The sequence below is a fragment of the Bacillus rossius genome, chromosome 1 (assembly GCF_032445375.1).
Source record: "Bacillus rossius redtenbacheri isolate Brsri chromosome 1, Brsri_v3, whole genome shotgun sequence".
Classification (NCBI taxonomy): Eukaryota; Metazoa; Arthropoda; class Insecta; order Phasmatodea; family Bacillidae; genus Bacillus; species Bacillus rossius.
Window position 1 is genome coordinate 295,643,996 of NC_086330.1, and position 17,875 is coordinate 295,661,870.

Here is a 17,875-nt window from a genome sequence, read left to right on the forward strand (position 1 = left end):
TGTTAGAAAATTACTGTTTATTTTTGTTTTGTAATATTTATTTACTAGTTACATTGGGTTAACTAAAATTGAGATTAAACGCATGCATAAAATCTCTTTGGAAAACGTATTAAACACCTCAAATTTTGTACGTTTGTATTCAACATTATTATGTAGGAATTAATTTATTCAATATCAAATTTATTGTGTTTTATCGCATAATCATTGTACATTATATACCAAAATCAAGTTTGAATAGTAGTAGAGGTGCAATTTTTATGCGAGAAAGCAATTTTGTTGAGGTAAAGTTATTCATAAAACCAAAACCTATTCCTGGAAAGAACATTTATTTAAAAAGTAGAGTATAGAAAAAGGCAAAACACATTTAAGTTAATAAGTCATGCAACAAAAATATATTTCCTTCAACTTTAAATAGAAAAACCGTGACCCGAAATGTGAGATGGAACTAACACATAACTATCATCGTAGTACACACTAACCATGAAATAGAAAGGGCTATAATATCGATAGGGGCCTGTTCTTTTCGCGATCGCGATTAAACGACGATAAACGCGAAATTACAGTTAAATACAGTTTTTACGCGAAATCGCCATAACACAGCGTTTTTACACGAAATTTTGTATTAAAACGCGAAATCGCAGTGTTTTTACGCGAAATTTAAATACTGGTTAAAATACGTGTCTCGTCAATGGTAAACAAACACCGCAACATGGCCGCCAAACATTAATCATAAATGCACTAAAGCAAACAAAAGCTTACACACGCTCACGTTATAATGTTAAACCCAAAAATATACTGTAAAAATACGCAAAACTACGGCGTTTATTTACCTTTCCGGCATAATGTTTGGATAGATAAGACAATCAGGCGAAGTTTTAAAGCGTACGCACACCGCTCGGGGCACTAACGTCAGCTTGGAACAGCGACACCTGATAAATACAAAAGCAAGCAGATGATTGGGCAAACGGTGTTTGGAACAGCCTTACGTGAGTGGCCATATCACGTCAGCCGGGGGCGCTGGCATATAGTTGGAACAGCGTCGTAGTATCAAGCAGATTAAATCGCGCCAAAATGCGGAAAAATGTAAAGAAACATTAATTTTCGAATGGTGTGATGATGATGATTAGTTGGCCAACAGTTTTTATTGATTTTGTTGGGTCGTTACAACAACGCAGAAATACCATAACGCCAAATATCAAAAATGACCACAAAGCCGAAATAACAAATTAATGAATTTGTGTGTGTTTCTTAAATGTACCTTAACGCCGAAATACCACAATCAAACCTAACCTTACCTTACTTACCTTGCCTAGCCTAGCCTAGCCTAGCCTAGCCTAGCCTAGCCTAGCCTAGCCTAGCCTAGCCTAGCCTAGCCTAACCTAATCTAACCTAATATAACCTAACCTAACCTAACCTAACCTAACCTAACCTAACCTAACCTGACCTAACCCAACCTTTGTAGCAGCCCTGTAATGACATTTTTCGGCGTTGTGGTACACAGCAGTTTTCTAGCTGTCGTCGTTGTGATCAATTTGGCATTTCGGCGTTGTGGTGCGTCCTCGATTTTGTTAAAGGGATTAATAGTTTTCCAGATTAGTTTATGGGAACGAACTAATAATCAGTGTCTAAATCAAAAGTATTGTCATATAAATATATGTAACCTATTTGTTTAGGGTATTCAGTAATGAGTAGGTTCAAGTAAAATTATTTAACTTAAATAATTTTAGATATATTTACGGTAACACACTTTTTTTTTTTTTTTAGTTTTTAGCACCGCTTTTGTGTTTTAAAGTGAATTTTAACACAGCTTTTGGTAATTTTTAATGACGAAATCTGAAAATTTTATTTACCACTTTCAGGGGGCCCTAAATATCGATACTGATATTCGACTACGTGCGCACACTCTACATGGGCATCAACATAATCAAACATGAATGATGGCAACGAGCGCTGGCTACATTTTTATAAGCGGTGCACAGTGGAGATGAAGACGAACAAATAAAGGTAATAACGTTTGAAAAGTCTTTAAAATAAAATGTACATATTAGACAACTTCGTATTATTGTTATTTTAAATAAGTAAGCTGTAATATCCGGATGAATAAAACATTTCCACTTTAAATACATAATTTTATACGAGAAAAGAAGTTTATGGGAAACATCTTACATGGGGAATAAAATTGGTTGTCTGTAAAGTCGGTTTACGGACGATAGTTTAACATCACAATGTCATAACAAAACATTGATGAAATGATTGCATACTTTTATGAATAAAATTGAATCATTTTTATTGAATTATCACTATTTTGTATGGATACAAAGAAGGAGTGATATGAAATCTACAATTTAATTGATAAATTACTTTTATTTGCACTAGTGATGGGTCAATTCCTGTTTTTTCCCGGTTCTCGGTTTGGTACTGGTTCTTAAAAATCGGTTCTCGGTTCTCGGTCCTCGATTCTGACTTAAACAATAAAATAAATATTATTCATGCATTATTTATGAGGTCTTTTAAGTAATAAACTATTTATTGTTTTGGCTACAAAAAAAAAAGCACTAAAAAGGCTGTATCCAGGCTTGCCTACATCTTCAACAATTTACTGTTTATAACACTGAAAATAATAATTTGTTTGTATTGTTCTGTCCACAATGTTTTTTGTTGTATGCTTACAAAGAAATGCATTGGAATAATGTTTGTCTTTAAAGAGGCTATCAAAAGTCCGAGTAATTATAGCAGGAGACTACTGTATCTAAAATGCACGAGGGAAAAACGTAAACTCACGAATGTATGAACGTGGCTGATTGTTAATTTCTGATACTGTATTTATGTCACAACTTAGCCAAAATACTGGTACGAGACAAACTTCACAAGATAAAATGAGCGGAGTCTTGGTAACTGTTTTATACGTATTTTATAATTTCGGAAGTATTGTACAGTTGACGCATATTTTTTAAACTAACAATTTATTTCTGGGGATCGTAATTAATTAATTATTGGTATCAAGTAGGGATGGGGCGACCGAATCCAATATCCGCCGAATCCGCCGAATCCTAGGGATTCGAAGGTTCGGCGGGTCTGATATAGGATTCGTCAAAGGATTCGGTTTTTACTATTTACGGGAAAAAAATACAGTAAAACTCGTCTACGAGGTCCCGCATGGTAGGTATTTCCGTATAAAGCGTTTAAATTGCCCGAGGTCTCGTCATTTACGCCATTAAATGTGTGATATAATGTCCGTTAAAATTTTTTCTGAAACTTCTTGTATCAAATAATGGCACACGTAAATATGAAGAAAAGACAAATGAACAACAACATACGAAGAAATATGGATGATGTACCATAACTACAGTACAAACCCAATAGTTATTTTAAGATAATTACCATAAAAAGAACTAAAGATTCTTTGTAGAATACCATAATTACTACAGAAGCATGATAGCTACCATATTTGCACTATAGTTACCGTAACAACTGAGATGTATATTTACCGTGATAGTAATGTATTACTTATTTATGTCATATTAAATTAAAGAACATTGTTAAAAAAAAAAAAAAAGATGTTAAACTTTGATATGTACGGTTGGCACATGTTGCTAAGAAATAATGCAATCTGAAAGAATGCAGTACTACTACGAAAAGTGAAAATGATACTCGTGGATTTTTAGGTTATGGCAGTCTCGTTCGTTTTTCAGTAATATCGGCCGAAAATTAACGAGCGTACTGTATCGGAAGTCGGCAGAAATGCCGATTCAACTAAATATTGGCAAAATTGGCTTCTTCAATACAGCTCTACATTTAATGACATGAGTAAACATATTTCAGACTTCAGGATATTGAAAAAGACTTTAATTTCCATGTAGGTTTATTGTGTGTATGTTTTTTTTGCAAGTGTAAATTGAATGAAGTAAAATGTTATTTTTATTACTTTCAATAAATTGATTAAACTTTAATGACCAGTTACAGATATTTATGACACTAATTTTGAGGTTAAGCAATTTTACTAAAGCATTCCAGCCAAGCAGGTTGCCAGCGAGAGACGCTTCTCTTCCGCTGGAAACACTATCTCCAATCGTAGAGCTAATTTAACTCCTGAACGTGCAGAACAAATTATTGTTCTGAATGATAGATTAAAGAATAGAATTTAATACTCTGTGGCAATCTCTCTCAGAATTATTGTGCTGAAAAGTGGAAATGTTGAAACAATGTGAATGTACTTTTCAAACAACATGATTTTTGGTGCTAAGTTTGTTGAAGCTCAGTAAGGACTCCAGAAAAATTGACAAGGCTGAAATTTTTCCAAAGATATGTTACATTTACACAAACATATTCTTGGTTATGTTAGTTGGATGATATCAGTTACTAATGAACCAATGGAAACAGGTAAGATTCAATGAAAAAAAATGTTATTTTTTTTTTCTAGCAGTGCAAAATGTAAACACACTCTGTAAATAGTTACCCAAAATTAATAAGCCCACTTCATTTTAATACTTTATTCAAACATGATATTAAGTTTAAGATAAAAATAATTTCCCAAAAGTGTAACTGTACCACAAAAGCTCGAGCTCGGCTCGAAGTAAAATTCTTAGGCTCGCAGACCTCTAGCTTATTTATAGAAAAAATCCTAACCGCTAATCTGTACTAAAACTGAAATTTCTCAAGAAAAAATTGTTGTCTTTATATACACTTATACCAGAAATGTACCAAACTACATGTGATAAAGTCAAGGTACTTTTAGTGCAAGCAGAATACATCTCACTTACATTAGATATGTGGACATCATCTATTAAAAGATTCGGGTTTGGGTTCGAGATTCGGCAATTCCAGTCGAGGATTCGATTTAGGATTCGGATTCGAGGAAATCAGGATTCGCCCCATCCCTAGTATCAAGTCATCAAGATGGACGTAAACTTGAACATGTCACGGCAGCGAGAAAACTGGTGCGTATACCAATAAACTGGTATTAGAACTGGACAAAACTGGTACACGGGAGGTGGAGCTTATATTTTTTTCCGCTAAGCTCGCGTCTATTGGCTGGCTGCTGATGCAAGGTCACGAGTCTGGGCGGAGCGTTGAGTGAGTTATACTGCGCATGCGCAGCTCAGTGAACAAAGAGAGCCAGCAGGCGCGCCGTAACAGCAGCTGATCGAGTACAATGACCTTTCTCCGCGCACGGCGCACGGCGCGGTAATGAATTACCGGTGCGACCTATATGGGGGGAATCTTAAATTCCAAATTCAAGACCTCAAATTATGGGTGCGACCTATCTGCGATGGCGACCTATATGCGAGTAAATACGGTATAACTTTTATACATGTTTGCTATTTAACTTCTTCCAATCTGCGTTATTCTGTTAAGGATAGGACGATGATAGGAAAAGTAGGACACGAATGGGAGTGTTTCAAGTTTAATGTGCCTCGAAAAAGTCAAATCAATGGTTGTTCCAATCGAGTGGAAGAGAGATAGACGCGGCGCAAGCGTACAATGAGCATAATGGGACACAGCGTAACGGGAAAATGTGCGTAACAGGACACTTTTTTGTGCGTGCAGCCGGCGTTCATCGATTTATTAGACGTTGTCACGTAAAAAAATAACGTATCTTATTGAGAAAATGGTGAGACCGAAACATTTGACCATGCTGTTAGATGGTGCTTTATTTTGTCATGTTTACTACCTATACAGAAAGCGCTCAGAATTTAACAGTGGGACCAAAAACATCACACATGGTTTATGTGAGATTTTTTTCTTCCAAATCTGACGCCCCTAAATAACGGTGTGACGATTATGCGATAAAACACTGTAAACTTTTGTAGTTTTTTTATTTTACTTATTTGGGCGTACTTTTAGATTTTATGATATATTAGTAGTCTAGTATACATTAAATTTTTCTTTAATGTAAAGTTAAAGTATTTGTTGAAGAAGAATACATTCAGGAAATGTGGTACATAATGTATAAACTGAGTTTTAAAGTTTTAGCTCAATTTGACGTGCGACGTGCCGCGCACGTCTATAATCACGAAGCCGTCAGCCCCTTCCTTCCTAAACACGTGTGCGCGCCGCCGCCACTGACGGCCGCGACAGCTGTCACCGTCCGGCAACCACCGCGTCGCCCGTTGCCAGGGCGACCGCGCCGCGTATTTGGTTGCCATGCCAACCAGCTGGGTGCGCGCGCACACTCCTACCGGCCGCCACCCCTCGCCTACCCCTCTCTCGCCAGGCCAGCCGAGTGCGCGCGCAGCTTCCCCCTCCTCACCCAGCACCGCCTACTGGCCGCCACCCCTCGCCTACCCCTCTCTCGCCAGGCCGAGCGGGTGCGCGCGCATCCTCCCCATCCTCACCCACCTCCGCCTGCCCAGCCGCCTCCCCCCGCCTTCCCCTCACCCTCCAAGCCGAGGTCCGTCCAAGTCACGTAGGCCGGCTGGAATTCCTGGAAGCGCCCGTGATTCTTGGAACCCTCGGCCCTTCCTACGTCACGCCCTGGCCCTCAGGAGGGGTATATAAGGCCGGCCCTTGGGCCAGGAAGTCAGTCGGTGCCCTCGAGGCACCACTGGCAGCCGAGCCTCGCTCACCGCGCCTTCAACCGCTCACCGCGCCTTCGCTGGCAGCCGAGCCTGCCAGCCAAGGGCAGAAGACCGACAACCGAGTCCGCGAGTTAGTGTGTATCGGGAGGCTGTCGGTACCAACCGCGAGTAATCGTAATAAATCTCGTACCGCATATCTGAGAGTGTCCTTTCGGGGTGAGGGAGCTCCACGGGGACCTATCCCGCCGCCAGCCAGCCAGTCTGCCAGCCAACCGCCAGCCAGCCAGCCAATCGTCCGCCTGCCAGCCAGCCAGCCAGCCAGCCAGCAAGCAGGTCAGCCCTACTACTGGGAGACCGCAGAGCCAAACCAGCCGCAGCCCGTAAGTAGGCATTCGACGAGGGACACTGGGAGCCACTTTCAGGGCATCCCAAGGTGGGGGAGAATCCTACCTAACCCTCTTAGGAACCTCCAGCCAGAAGTTACTCGCGCCAGTCAGGCCGATCCCTTCTCACCCAGGCAGCAAACTAAAGATTGGCGCTTAAGGCCATTCTGGAGGAGCCAGAGAAGAGCCAGCCACGCGACAATTAGTGGCGCCCAACGTGGGGCCACTTCTAGGACTTGTCAGTAGACGGCCACCCACAGCTGCCCCCTGAGATAACTTACTCATCAGCCAGTTCTGAGACTGCCCAAAACTCAGTGGCGCCCAGAAAACCTATCCTGAAAACACCATGGCTACTGCCAGCCCACAGGGAGATAGCCACTATTCCCCCCAGGCCCTAGAGGCCTCCCAAAAGTGCCCCGCTCCCAGCTGCACAGGAGAGGGGTTGTATTACCTTGAATGCAACACCTGTACAAAGAAATTTCATGGCAGATGCCTAGGCTGGACAGACGAAGCCAGAGACTGGGAGGGGATGGAGTTCAAGTGCGCAGACTGTAGAATACAAGCCCGGAAATGCTCCCACCCCAGCTGCAGAGGCGACGGTCAGGAACGTGTGACCTGCCGAAACTGTGCTAGGCCCTACCACATGACCTGTCTAGGATGGAGGGAAGAAGTGCTGAATATTGAAGGGTTGGAATACACGTGCACCACTTGCAGGACCCAACCACTGGCTAACTCCAGAATTCCGCCCCACCCTGCCATCACAAATGGGAGCGGCATAATGCTTCCAGAGTTTGCAGGAAGATCTCATGAGGACCCAACCGAGTTCCTTGATCAGTGCGAGGGCCAACTAATAGAAGCGGGAATCCCTCATGGGCATTGGCTCCAACATGGGCGACGCCAACTCAGAGGGAATGCGGCCACCTGGTGGAACACTTACGGGGACTTTGTGTCCACTTGGGCAGAGCTACGATCCCGACTAGTAGCTCGATATGCAGGAACAGAGCTAGTAGCAGACCTGAGTCGCCAATTCTATAGCCAGGAACAATCCCCGCACGAAGAAACGGAAATCTTCATACGAAAGAAGATACAAATATATCGGAGATTGCACCCCAACGAACCGGAAGGGACAGGGATCCCCTTCATCATCGAACTTTTACTGCCGAACCTCCGCTCATTTCTGCGGGCCCCCCGAGCAGAAACAATTGAGGAGCTCGTCGATCGAGCCCGAGCACTTGAGAGGGACCGAATATGCAGACAGCCTCCCGAGAAACCGCCTCCCCGACCACTGCCTGCAAACACAGGACCAGTCCAGAGGGGAGTAATGCAAACCAAGCCACCCGAGCATGTCAGCCAGAATAGGCCACCCAGATGTTGGTACTGCCCCGGATACCACCTAAACAGAGACTGCCCCACACGCAGGGACAACCAAGGGCCAATAGCCGGCGATGGATCCAGGGGACAGCTGCAGAGGCAGGGAAACGAGAAGGCGGGAAGGAACGAGAGGCCGACCGACCCGAGCAAGGCATAAAGGTCTCAACTCTCCACTGCACTGGGCTGGGAGATACCAGGACAGTCACCCCGAGACTTATCGTGGGCATCGGAGAAAAGGAGGTAATGGCCCTCCTCGACTCAGCAGCCTCTGCCAACTTTATTCAGACAGACCAAATCCCTCTAACCTTAAGGGACAGACTTCAACCCTCGTCAGTCAAAGTCTCCCTAGCGGACCCCACGCAGAAAATACATGTTGAGGGAAGCATCGAACTACCCCTCCAAACAAGGATAGGGACACAGCCCGTCAAATTCCTTGTAACTGGACAGATTGAGGAAGAGATGATCCTGGGCCAGCCCTGGCTACACACACAGGAATGCATTTTGGACTTTGGGACCGGGCGTGTGCATTTCGGCACAAAGACTCGGATAACAGAACAGTGGTCAGAAGACCAGCCATCAGGGAGTTCAACAGAAATAGACAAGGAAGGTGTTAAGCACCAATTGAAACCCTCCCAGGTCATACAGCTCCTGGATACCTTAAACCAGCACAGGGGGCTATTTGAGGACAACGGGCCCCTGCGGCAAACCAGAACCACAGCGCATGAAATTCACCTCAGCTCAGAACAGCCTGTGTATGAAAGGCCAGGAAAGCCCTCCCCAGGGAAACGGAAAATCATTCTCGAACAATTGAAGGAAATGAAGCAGCAGCGGATAGTGGAGCCTGCCAACTCCCTTTACAACGCACGTATAGTTCTTGCCCCGAAGGGCAGTAGCGGAATGCGCTTCTGTGTCGACTATCGACCCCTAAATAAACTAACCTATAGCGCGGCCCCACCCATGGCCGATATTGGCCACACCCTGCGGGAGTTGGGAGACGCTCACATCTTCTCAAGACTGGATCTAAGGGCCGGCTACTGGCAGATTCCAGTGGCCCCGGAGCACAGGAAATATACAGCCTTTACCAGTCCAAATGGTGAAAGCTTGCAGTTCAGGGTGATGCCCTTTGGGCTAAAAAATGCACCATGTACCTTCCAATGCCTCATGTCAACAGAGGTGTTGACAGGAGACATGGCAACCTTCTGTGTCGCCTACATGGATGACATCATTATTTTCTCCAAGACTTGGGAAGAACACCAGACACACCTGAAGAGAGCCCTAGAACGATTAGAGATGCACAACCTCACCTGCCGCATGGAAAAATGTGAGTTTGGGATGAGTCAGATTAAATACCTGGGGCACCTAATTACGCCAAAAGGGAACAAGCCCCTGCCGGAGAAGATCCGGGCTATCCAGGAGGCTGAGGTACCTAAAACCCCCAAGCAGCTAAAAAGCTTCCTAGGGACATGCGGCTGGCTAAGGGACTATGTACCGAGGATGGCAACAGTGACAGCGCCACTACTACCCCTCTTGCGAAAAGGTCAGAGGTGGGCATGGACAGCAGAGAAGGAGCAAGCATTCCAGGCAACAAAGGAACTGTTCGCCCAGTTGCCCACCCTGCACCGGCCCACGCCAGACAAGCGAATGATTCTGCAGACAGATGCCAGCCTCAAAGGATTAGGGGCAGTGCTGTACCAACGAGGAGAAGACGGACAGAAGCTGATCATCAGCTACGCCTCAGCCACCTTGCATGAAACAGAAACGAGGTACCACAGTAACGAATTGGAATGTCTAGCCATAGTCTGGGCGATTAAGCGTTACCGGTATTACCTAGAGGATGCCCCCTTTACAGTCCGGACAGACAACCAGGCCCTCACATGGCTCCATAGGGTCAAGGACACCAAGGCAAAACTGGCCAGATGGGCTATTTTGCTAAGTGAGTTTGATTTCGACGTGGAACACTGTCCCGGGAAGGAGAACGAGCTCCCAGATGCACTGTCAAGGTTTCCAAACCACTCCCCAAGGGAGGACACCGGTGAAGACGATACAGGAAAAATATTTCCACCAGCCCTCACACCCCGACCTAGAGCTGACACAATAGTGCTCCTCCAAGCCATCACGACCAAAACAGAAAAAGAACGGTTTCTGAGGGCTCAACAAGGAGATCCCCAAGTTAGGAACCTCCTCAGTCAGTACCCAGACCACTACCAAGAGAAGGACGGGATAATTTGGACCCGCACCTCACCCCGAAGACAGACATGGAAACTATGGGTGCCCCCATCCTACAGGGAATCACTACTCTACCACATGCACGACCACGATCAGGCAGGGCATCCAGGCACTCAGGGAACCCTGGAAGCAATAACAGAAAGATACTGGTGGCACGGAGTCACACGAGATGTTAAGGACCACGTCCAGAAGTGCCCAACCTGTGCCCAAGCAAAGGCACACTCAACCCCAAAGCCACAAATGTACCCAAGACGACCAAAGGTAGCATGGGATACTGTAGCGCTGGACTTAATGGGGCCATATCCACGCACCAAACGGGGAAGGCAGTACTTACTGGTAGTCACCGATCTCTTCTCAAGATGGGTCGAGGGATTCCCCATAGCAAAGTCAGAGGCGAAGCACATAATAACCCTGATGGAGAACGAAGTCTTTGCTAGGTGGGGATATCCCAGAAAAATACTCACTGACAATGGTGCCCAGTTTACAGGGAAAGCATGGGAGAAGGCATGTCGAAAGTGGGATGTGGAAAAATGGACCACCCCCACGTACCACCCGCAGGCAAATCCGACCGAATGTCGGAACCAGGAGATCAAGAAAGGAATCAGGGTTCGGATCAAAGATGACCACTCCTCCTGGGACACCCACATCCCCACCATTCTGTTCACTCTAAGGAGGCGGAGGAACGAGGCCACAGGGATGTCCCCAAGTGAACTATTGTTCGGAGAAGGTCTGAAACGGCCAGGGGAATGGAGGTGGACCGAGACACCACCAGAGGACCAACCCCGATGGGGGAACCCGCAAGCAAGGCAAGAGCAGGCGCAGAAAAATCAGGAGGAATACATCCAAAAGAAATACGCACAACCAGAAAGAAAGTCACCACCCTTGAAGGAGGGGGACCAGGTCTGGGTACGAAACCACCCCCTCAGCAGCAAGGGCAAGCGGTTCTGTGCATCATTTGCGCCTAGATGGGAAGGCCCCACAACTCTCCACCGCATCCAGAACAATACTGGGTGGATCATAGACGAGGTGGGTAAAATGAGGAAAGTGCTTTTAAGTCAAATCAAGAAAGATATGGATCCCGATGGCAGCCAAGGTCCCATCACACCTGCAGAAGAGGAAGACGAGGGAGATTTCAGGGGCTTCGAACCAACGCATCAGGCAAAACCTAACGTAACAACCCACTCAGAGGAGTTGCCCCATCCCCAGAAGCTCCGGGTCGACTTAGTGGAAGACCCAGCCACAGAAATCAACCTCAGGGTCTCCGATACTAGTGAAGCCACGGCCACCCGAATGCCGTTCGTCCCGGTGACCTCGACCTGCCCATCACCAGGAACCCAGAAAGGGCAGGCATGGTCGCCGGAACCCGAGGAGATCCCTTCCCAGGCTGACCAGTCAGCTAAGGACCTCCTAAACCCGTCCGGCCCAGCAGCCAAGGAGAAGGCTGTGGAGCAGACGACTCCACCAGCCAGGACTGCGGACCAACAGGACAACAACACACCTCTCCCGGGTATGCCAGTCCAAACCCTGGACCAGTTACCCCGACTAGAAACCCCGAACCAGCAGTCTACCCAGAAGACTGACCCAGTGCCAGCGGAAGCATGGCGCCACCCAGCCGCCAGCCAGCTGCCACCCCAGCAACGAGAGCAGCCATGGCGAGTATGCAGAGCAGCCATCGAGGACCGACCCGGGAGGTACCGGATCGGCCGCCCCCCGCACCAACAGTAAGTGTAGTGAGTGCGCGAATGGCCATTTTTAAACAAGGTATGGGGTCGCAAACCTCATCACCTCAGGGGCTTCGATAAGCCACCTGACCCCTCCTGCGTGCGGGTGCAGGATCAACGAAAAAAAGAAATAAGCCGCAAGAATGACAAAGACAATTACGATAGACATTTTTCAAACCATGCAATGTATAGCAGTAAGAGCGAAAGAAGAGCTCCACTCTAAGAAATATACCTGTACCTATGTGGAAATTGTAAATGTTTAAAGCCGACAGCCGTCCCCAGGGAAAGAGAGTGTACATAAAGCTTAAACATGTGTTAGAGCCCAATAATCATCATGTGTATATGTAAATAGATAGGAACCAACCCAAGATTAAAAATTTTTGTAAACTTGGGAGGGCACACCATGTTTCCAAGGACACTAACGATGATGATGGTGTAGCCTGGGCTCTGGTTCCTTAGCGTGTAAGATAGAGCCTCATCCGGTTAGAGATATTGCAAAGAGTTCGAACTAGGCTGCAAGTTTTAGATTTGAGCCCCCTAGTCACATCGGAAAGCAGAGCTTGTTTCTTCCCCCCTATCACCAGTCAGGTAGGAGGGACATGTATCATTTCACCATCATTCACGCCCAACCTGAGGGTCATCCCTGCCTTACCCGTATCCCCACCTCCCAGAAGACGGAGCACCGTGGAAGGCATCATCCCCAAGACGGAAGGAAGGATGGAGGAACCACCCCGAAGATCAGGCCGCACACGTGGAAAGTGGCTGCCGCCTTTCAAGGAGAGGGGGTTTGACGTGCGACGTGCCGCGCACGTCTATAATCACGAAGCCGTCAGCCCCTTCCTTCCTAAACACGTGTGCGCGCCGCCGCCACTGACGGCCGCGACAGCTGTCACCGTCCGGCAACCACCGCGTCGCCCGTTGCCAGGGCGACCGCGCCGCGTATTTGGTTGCCATGCCAACCAGCTGGGTGCGCGCGCACACTCCTACCGGCCGCCACCCCTCGCCTACCCCTCTCTCGCCAGGCCAGCCGAGTGCGCGCGCAGCTTCCCCCTCCTCACCCAGCACCGCCTACTGGCCGCCACCCCTCGCCTACCCCTCTCTCGCCAGGCCGAGCGGGTGCGCGCGCATCCTCCCCATCCTCACCCACCTCCGCCTGCCCAGCCGCCTCCCCCCGCCTTCCCCTCACCCTCCAAGCCGAGGTCCGTCCAAGTCACGTAGGCCGGCTGGAATTCCTGGAAGCGCCCGTGATTCTTGGAACCCTCGGCCCTTCCTACGTCACGCCCTGGCCCTCAGGAGGGGTATATAAGGCCGGCCCTTGGGCCAGGAAGTCAGTCGGTGCCCTCGAGGCACCACTGGCAGCCGAGCCTCGCTCACCGCGCCTTCAACCGCTCACCGCGCCTTCGCTGGCAGCCGAGCCTGCCAGCCAAGGGCAGAAGACCGACAACCGAGTCCGCGAGTTAGTGTGTATCGGGAGGCTGTCGGTACCAACCGCGAGTAATCGTAATAAATCTCGTACCGCATATCTGAGAGTGTCCTTTCGGGGTGAGGGAGCTCCACGGGGACCTATCCCGCCGCCAGCCAGCCAGTCTGCCAGCCAACCGCCAGCCAGCCAGCCAATCGTCCGCCTGCCAGCCAGCCAGCCAGCCAGCCAGCAAGCAGGTCAGCCCTACTACTGGGAGACCGCAGAGCCAAACCAGCCGCAGCCCGTAAGTAGGCATTCGACGAGGGACACTGGGAGCCACTTTCAGGGCATCCCAAGGTGGGGGAGAATCCTACCTAACCCTCTTAGGAACCTCCAGCCAGAAGTTACTCGCGCCAGTCAGGCCGATCCCTTCTCACCCAGGCAGCAAACTAAAGATTGGCGCTTAAGGCCATTCTGGAGGAGCCAGAGAAGAGCCAGCCACGCGACAAATTTACACTTTTTTTGTCCTCCTTGAAAATTGTAAATATGAGATTTTTTTTAAGAATGTCATTGTAAATTAACATAAACACAGAAAAAAAAAATATTCTCTAAACGTTCTGCAATCACTTGAACTCTGCACGATTTTTAAGAACTAGACTTGACTTGACTTGACTTGACTTGACTAAAAAATTATTAGGTGTAGACTCAACTTGACGGTATTATTACTGAACTATGCTTGGCTTGACTTGACCCGACCTAAAGTTTTGCAGTCTCATCCATCTCTACTAAATTCTATAGTAATGCAATAGAAAACTAAAATTTAAGACATAACCGGCAAAATCACTAAACTTGGGCTTGGAGTTGTTTGAGTCAAAGGTACAGATATCTGCTAGTGTGGTAGAAACTGAGTGAGGATTGAACTACGTCCTTCCAAGCTTTAGCAGGCAATTCAAAAATCTGTGCCACACTTGAGGAAAGTGTGGGCGTCGCTACCTGCTCGTGCGTGAGTCTCTGCTGCTCGTGGTGCTGCTTGCTGGCGAGCGCCTGGCCGGCGGCGCCGACACCCGCGGGTGCTGCCCCTGCCGGGGACGCCGGGGGCTTCACGTTCTGGTTCTGGTCGGGCGAGGGCCGGCCGTGGTGCGGGTGGTCACCGCTCGTCCCCGGCTGCACATGCCGAACAACCCCAGACGCTCAGAGCCCACAGGTATCTACAAGTCACTGGCGAACCCCTTTTACAAACACTTTCTTATAACTTTTTATACCACGGGGTCACTTTCACAAACCTGAAAAAATCAACATCGTGATAAAGTCAAAAAAATAACAATATTGTGACGTTCTGAAGTCAAAATGTGATTTTCAAATTTTTTTTGTCTTTTTCGTGAATTTCTACACATAAACTAATTTTATGTTTTTTGAGTCTTTCCCATCAAACATATCTCGAACGCAGTGAACTGTAGAAAACCAACGCATGGAATAAAAATTGCTTAAAATATATTTTCAAACAAAAAGAGTACCTACTAAATATTTTGTATCTCTAACCGTTTTAAAATTTCACATGACCTGGAAGTAAGATGATGTTATTTCATTAAAGACAACTATTCCCAAACTTCATCATTTTTGAGAATACTGAACTTTGCAAGGGTTAAGAAGCCCTCAAAGAAAATGTGCAAGAGATTTGCAAGATGGAAAAGCACATAGATAGGTTGGAAATGCTGACTTCTCTGAAAATAAATTACAATCAGTTTGCACTAGCATTCCTGTGTGCTGTTTGTAGACCTTCATTTGTGTTGACAGTGAACTGTTCTGTTACTTAGTCACTACAACTTAGTCTTCTCAGACTGAAGGTAGAACCTGAAAGAAAGCAATGTTGAAGTGTTCACTATACTGTCTTGATGACTAATTTACCACTTAAAATTTGAATTTTTTTGCACCTTTAGTTTTTAATGCAGTAATAAAAACAATTACTAAATAGAATTTCTGTGAAATTATTTATAAGAATTAGGTTATGGTTGAATTTTTTTTCCTCCAAATTAAACACTGTCAAATAAAAGTACAAATAAAACTAAAATAAATTTGTTTCTTGTTGCAAATATTGCAAAAATAACACCACTTTTAAGAAAAAAATAACCTCCCATTTTCAGGTCTGTAGTAATCCAAACTAATCATTGTGCAAAATAGATCTACTATTCTCAAAAAAATTGGAGCTTTTTAGTTTTTATGTTAGATAGCTAAAACCATTTCAGGTATAATTTCACCATGATTCAAGCGGACAGACTCCTAAATATTTATATTCAATGTGCAACTATTAACTCAGAGATGCAAAATTTCAAGAAAGGTAATCAGTAAGGGGCAAAGGTGGTCACTTAAAAAAATATTAACTAATCTTCAAGTAGGAAAATAAATGGATATGTGCTGAACCTTTATCAACACATTTAATATTGCAAGGTGTCACCGCACTCTTGTTCACGGAATTTATCAAAAAATATTACATTATGCAACCTTGTTTTATAATGAACTCCAATGTGCGAGATGCTCACGAATAAACTTTCCTTCTCGAGTCACAAACAATAAAAAGGAGTGAAAGAAAATTCATCAAAGCTACAAGCAAGAACTGCTTTTGGCATATAAAATAATTAAAATACCATTCCCCCAATTTAACTCAAATCATAATTTGTGAAGTACGTCATAAAAGTGTAACTGTAAGGAAACATTTGCTACTATTATGACTGATTTGTAAGCCTGTGCGAATATCAGTTTTTTAGTTTGAATCGAATTCGAATACGAATACCAAATTATTCTCGAATACGAATATTGAGTTCGAATAATTGGAATGAGAATTGAAATCCCATAAAACATGTTATATCACATCACATTACAATATGATAACAGGTACATATTTACTGATACAATGTATGTAGAATCAAAAAACTGACAGTATTTAAAATTTTAAGGTTCTCCAATTTTATAATTAGTTCGTATTAACAACATTCTTGTCACATCACTACATATTAGCTAATTTAAATTTTTTTGGAGAAACACAAGCTGCTCTACATTTTCGGGGAGTAGACTCTCTCTTCTACACTGCACACTTGTTTGGCAGGTATAGGCAAGTACTTTCTTGCTACCACAGCTATGTTTCGGAAACAAGTGCGCCCCTTCTCTGACCAGAAACTGAAAGGATTTTCATTCTTTGGGATTAAGGGTGCTGCCAGATATTCGTTTACTTCTCCTTGGATAGTTTCTTGGTAGCTTGCAAGCGTAGACTGAGCTGCTTTTGAAGGTTTCACGTAGGCCCACAGATATGACTTCTTAATAGGCATTTCACTTGTAGCCTCACTTGTCTCAGTTATAGTTTCAGCTACTGTGTTCAGCTTACACAGCTTACATACCTCCCTGCACAAATTTTCAACCTTTTTTTTTAAATTTTTATCCTCAATTAGTGAATCTTTGAACCGTGGATCTACCATCATAGGAAACACATTTACTTCACAATCTTGGTACACCATGTAACGTGATCGCAAGCTTTTAAGTAAGTTCTTGGCAAGAGTTTTTTTTTTGACGCGCGGGACAGGATAATTTCCTGATCTGTCACTACGCGAGGAATTTGGGAAGGGGTGGTTGCCGCCTGCATCCGGTCGTTTACTGTGTATTATCCTATTGAAAAACATTGACGTAGCATGTTAGGCTTTTGGAGTCTTTGCTGTGAGTATGCGGCCAGATGTTTTCCACATGGTCTGTACAATTTTCTTTCTCTTTGCCGTCACGTTCCGAAAAAAATTACAGTGCCGACAAACCATGTTTCACCCTCTAATCTGAAAACTGTCACCTATAACGTCCCGGTTGTATGGATTTTACAGACACGTATTTATCTTTATCAGTATGCTGACAGTTCAAATCTATTTTAAACGATCTGACGACATTCTTCTACATAAAATACGTTAGTTATCGCTCCGAATTACTGTGTTCAAACGGGCTTTACGTGGCCAGATGTAGTGGAATAACTCCACATACATAACTCTAAAACATTACGAAAATCCCGCGGAACTTTTGCCCCTGCCCAACGAGAGAAACCTCTGTGATCTCGAAATGTTTCCCGGTTTCAGTGATCCCGCTCAGACTTTTTCGTAAATGACCGAATATTCGTTTTTTCGAAGTGTTAGTATTTGAAATTGAATCGAATACGAATAATAAACTATTCGTTTTGATATTCGAAAATTCGAATATTCGCACAGGCCTACTGATTTGTAAATGTTA

At 45.3% G+C, this 17,875-nt stretch overlaps 1 protein-coding gene across 4 annotated transcripts in view; it reads right to left on the reverse strand.

Annotated features, from left to right (window-relative positions):
- Positions 1-17,875, reverse strand: part of LOC134527776 (serine/threonine-protein kinase PAK mbt) — a 144,608-nt gene that overhangs the window by 78,158 nt on the left and 48,575 nt on the right. For all 4 annotated transcript variants that reach the window (XM_063360712.1, XM_063360713.1, XM_063360714.1 and 1 more), the window contains one exon: positions 14,615-14,785. In XM_063360712.1, coding sequence (XP_063216782.1) covers positions 14,615-14,785 — 171 coding nt within the window. The remainder of the gene's footprint in view (positions 1-14,614; positions 14,786-17,875) is intronic.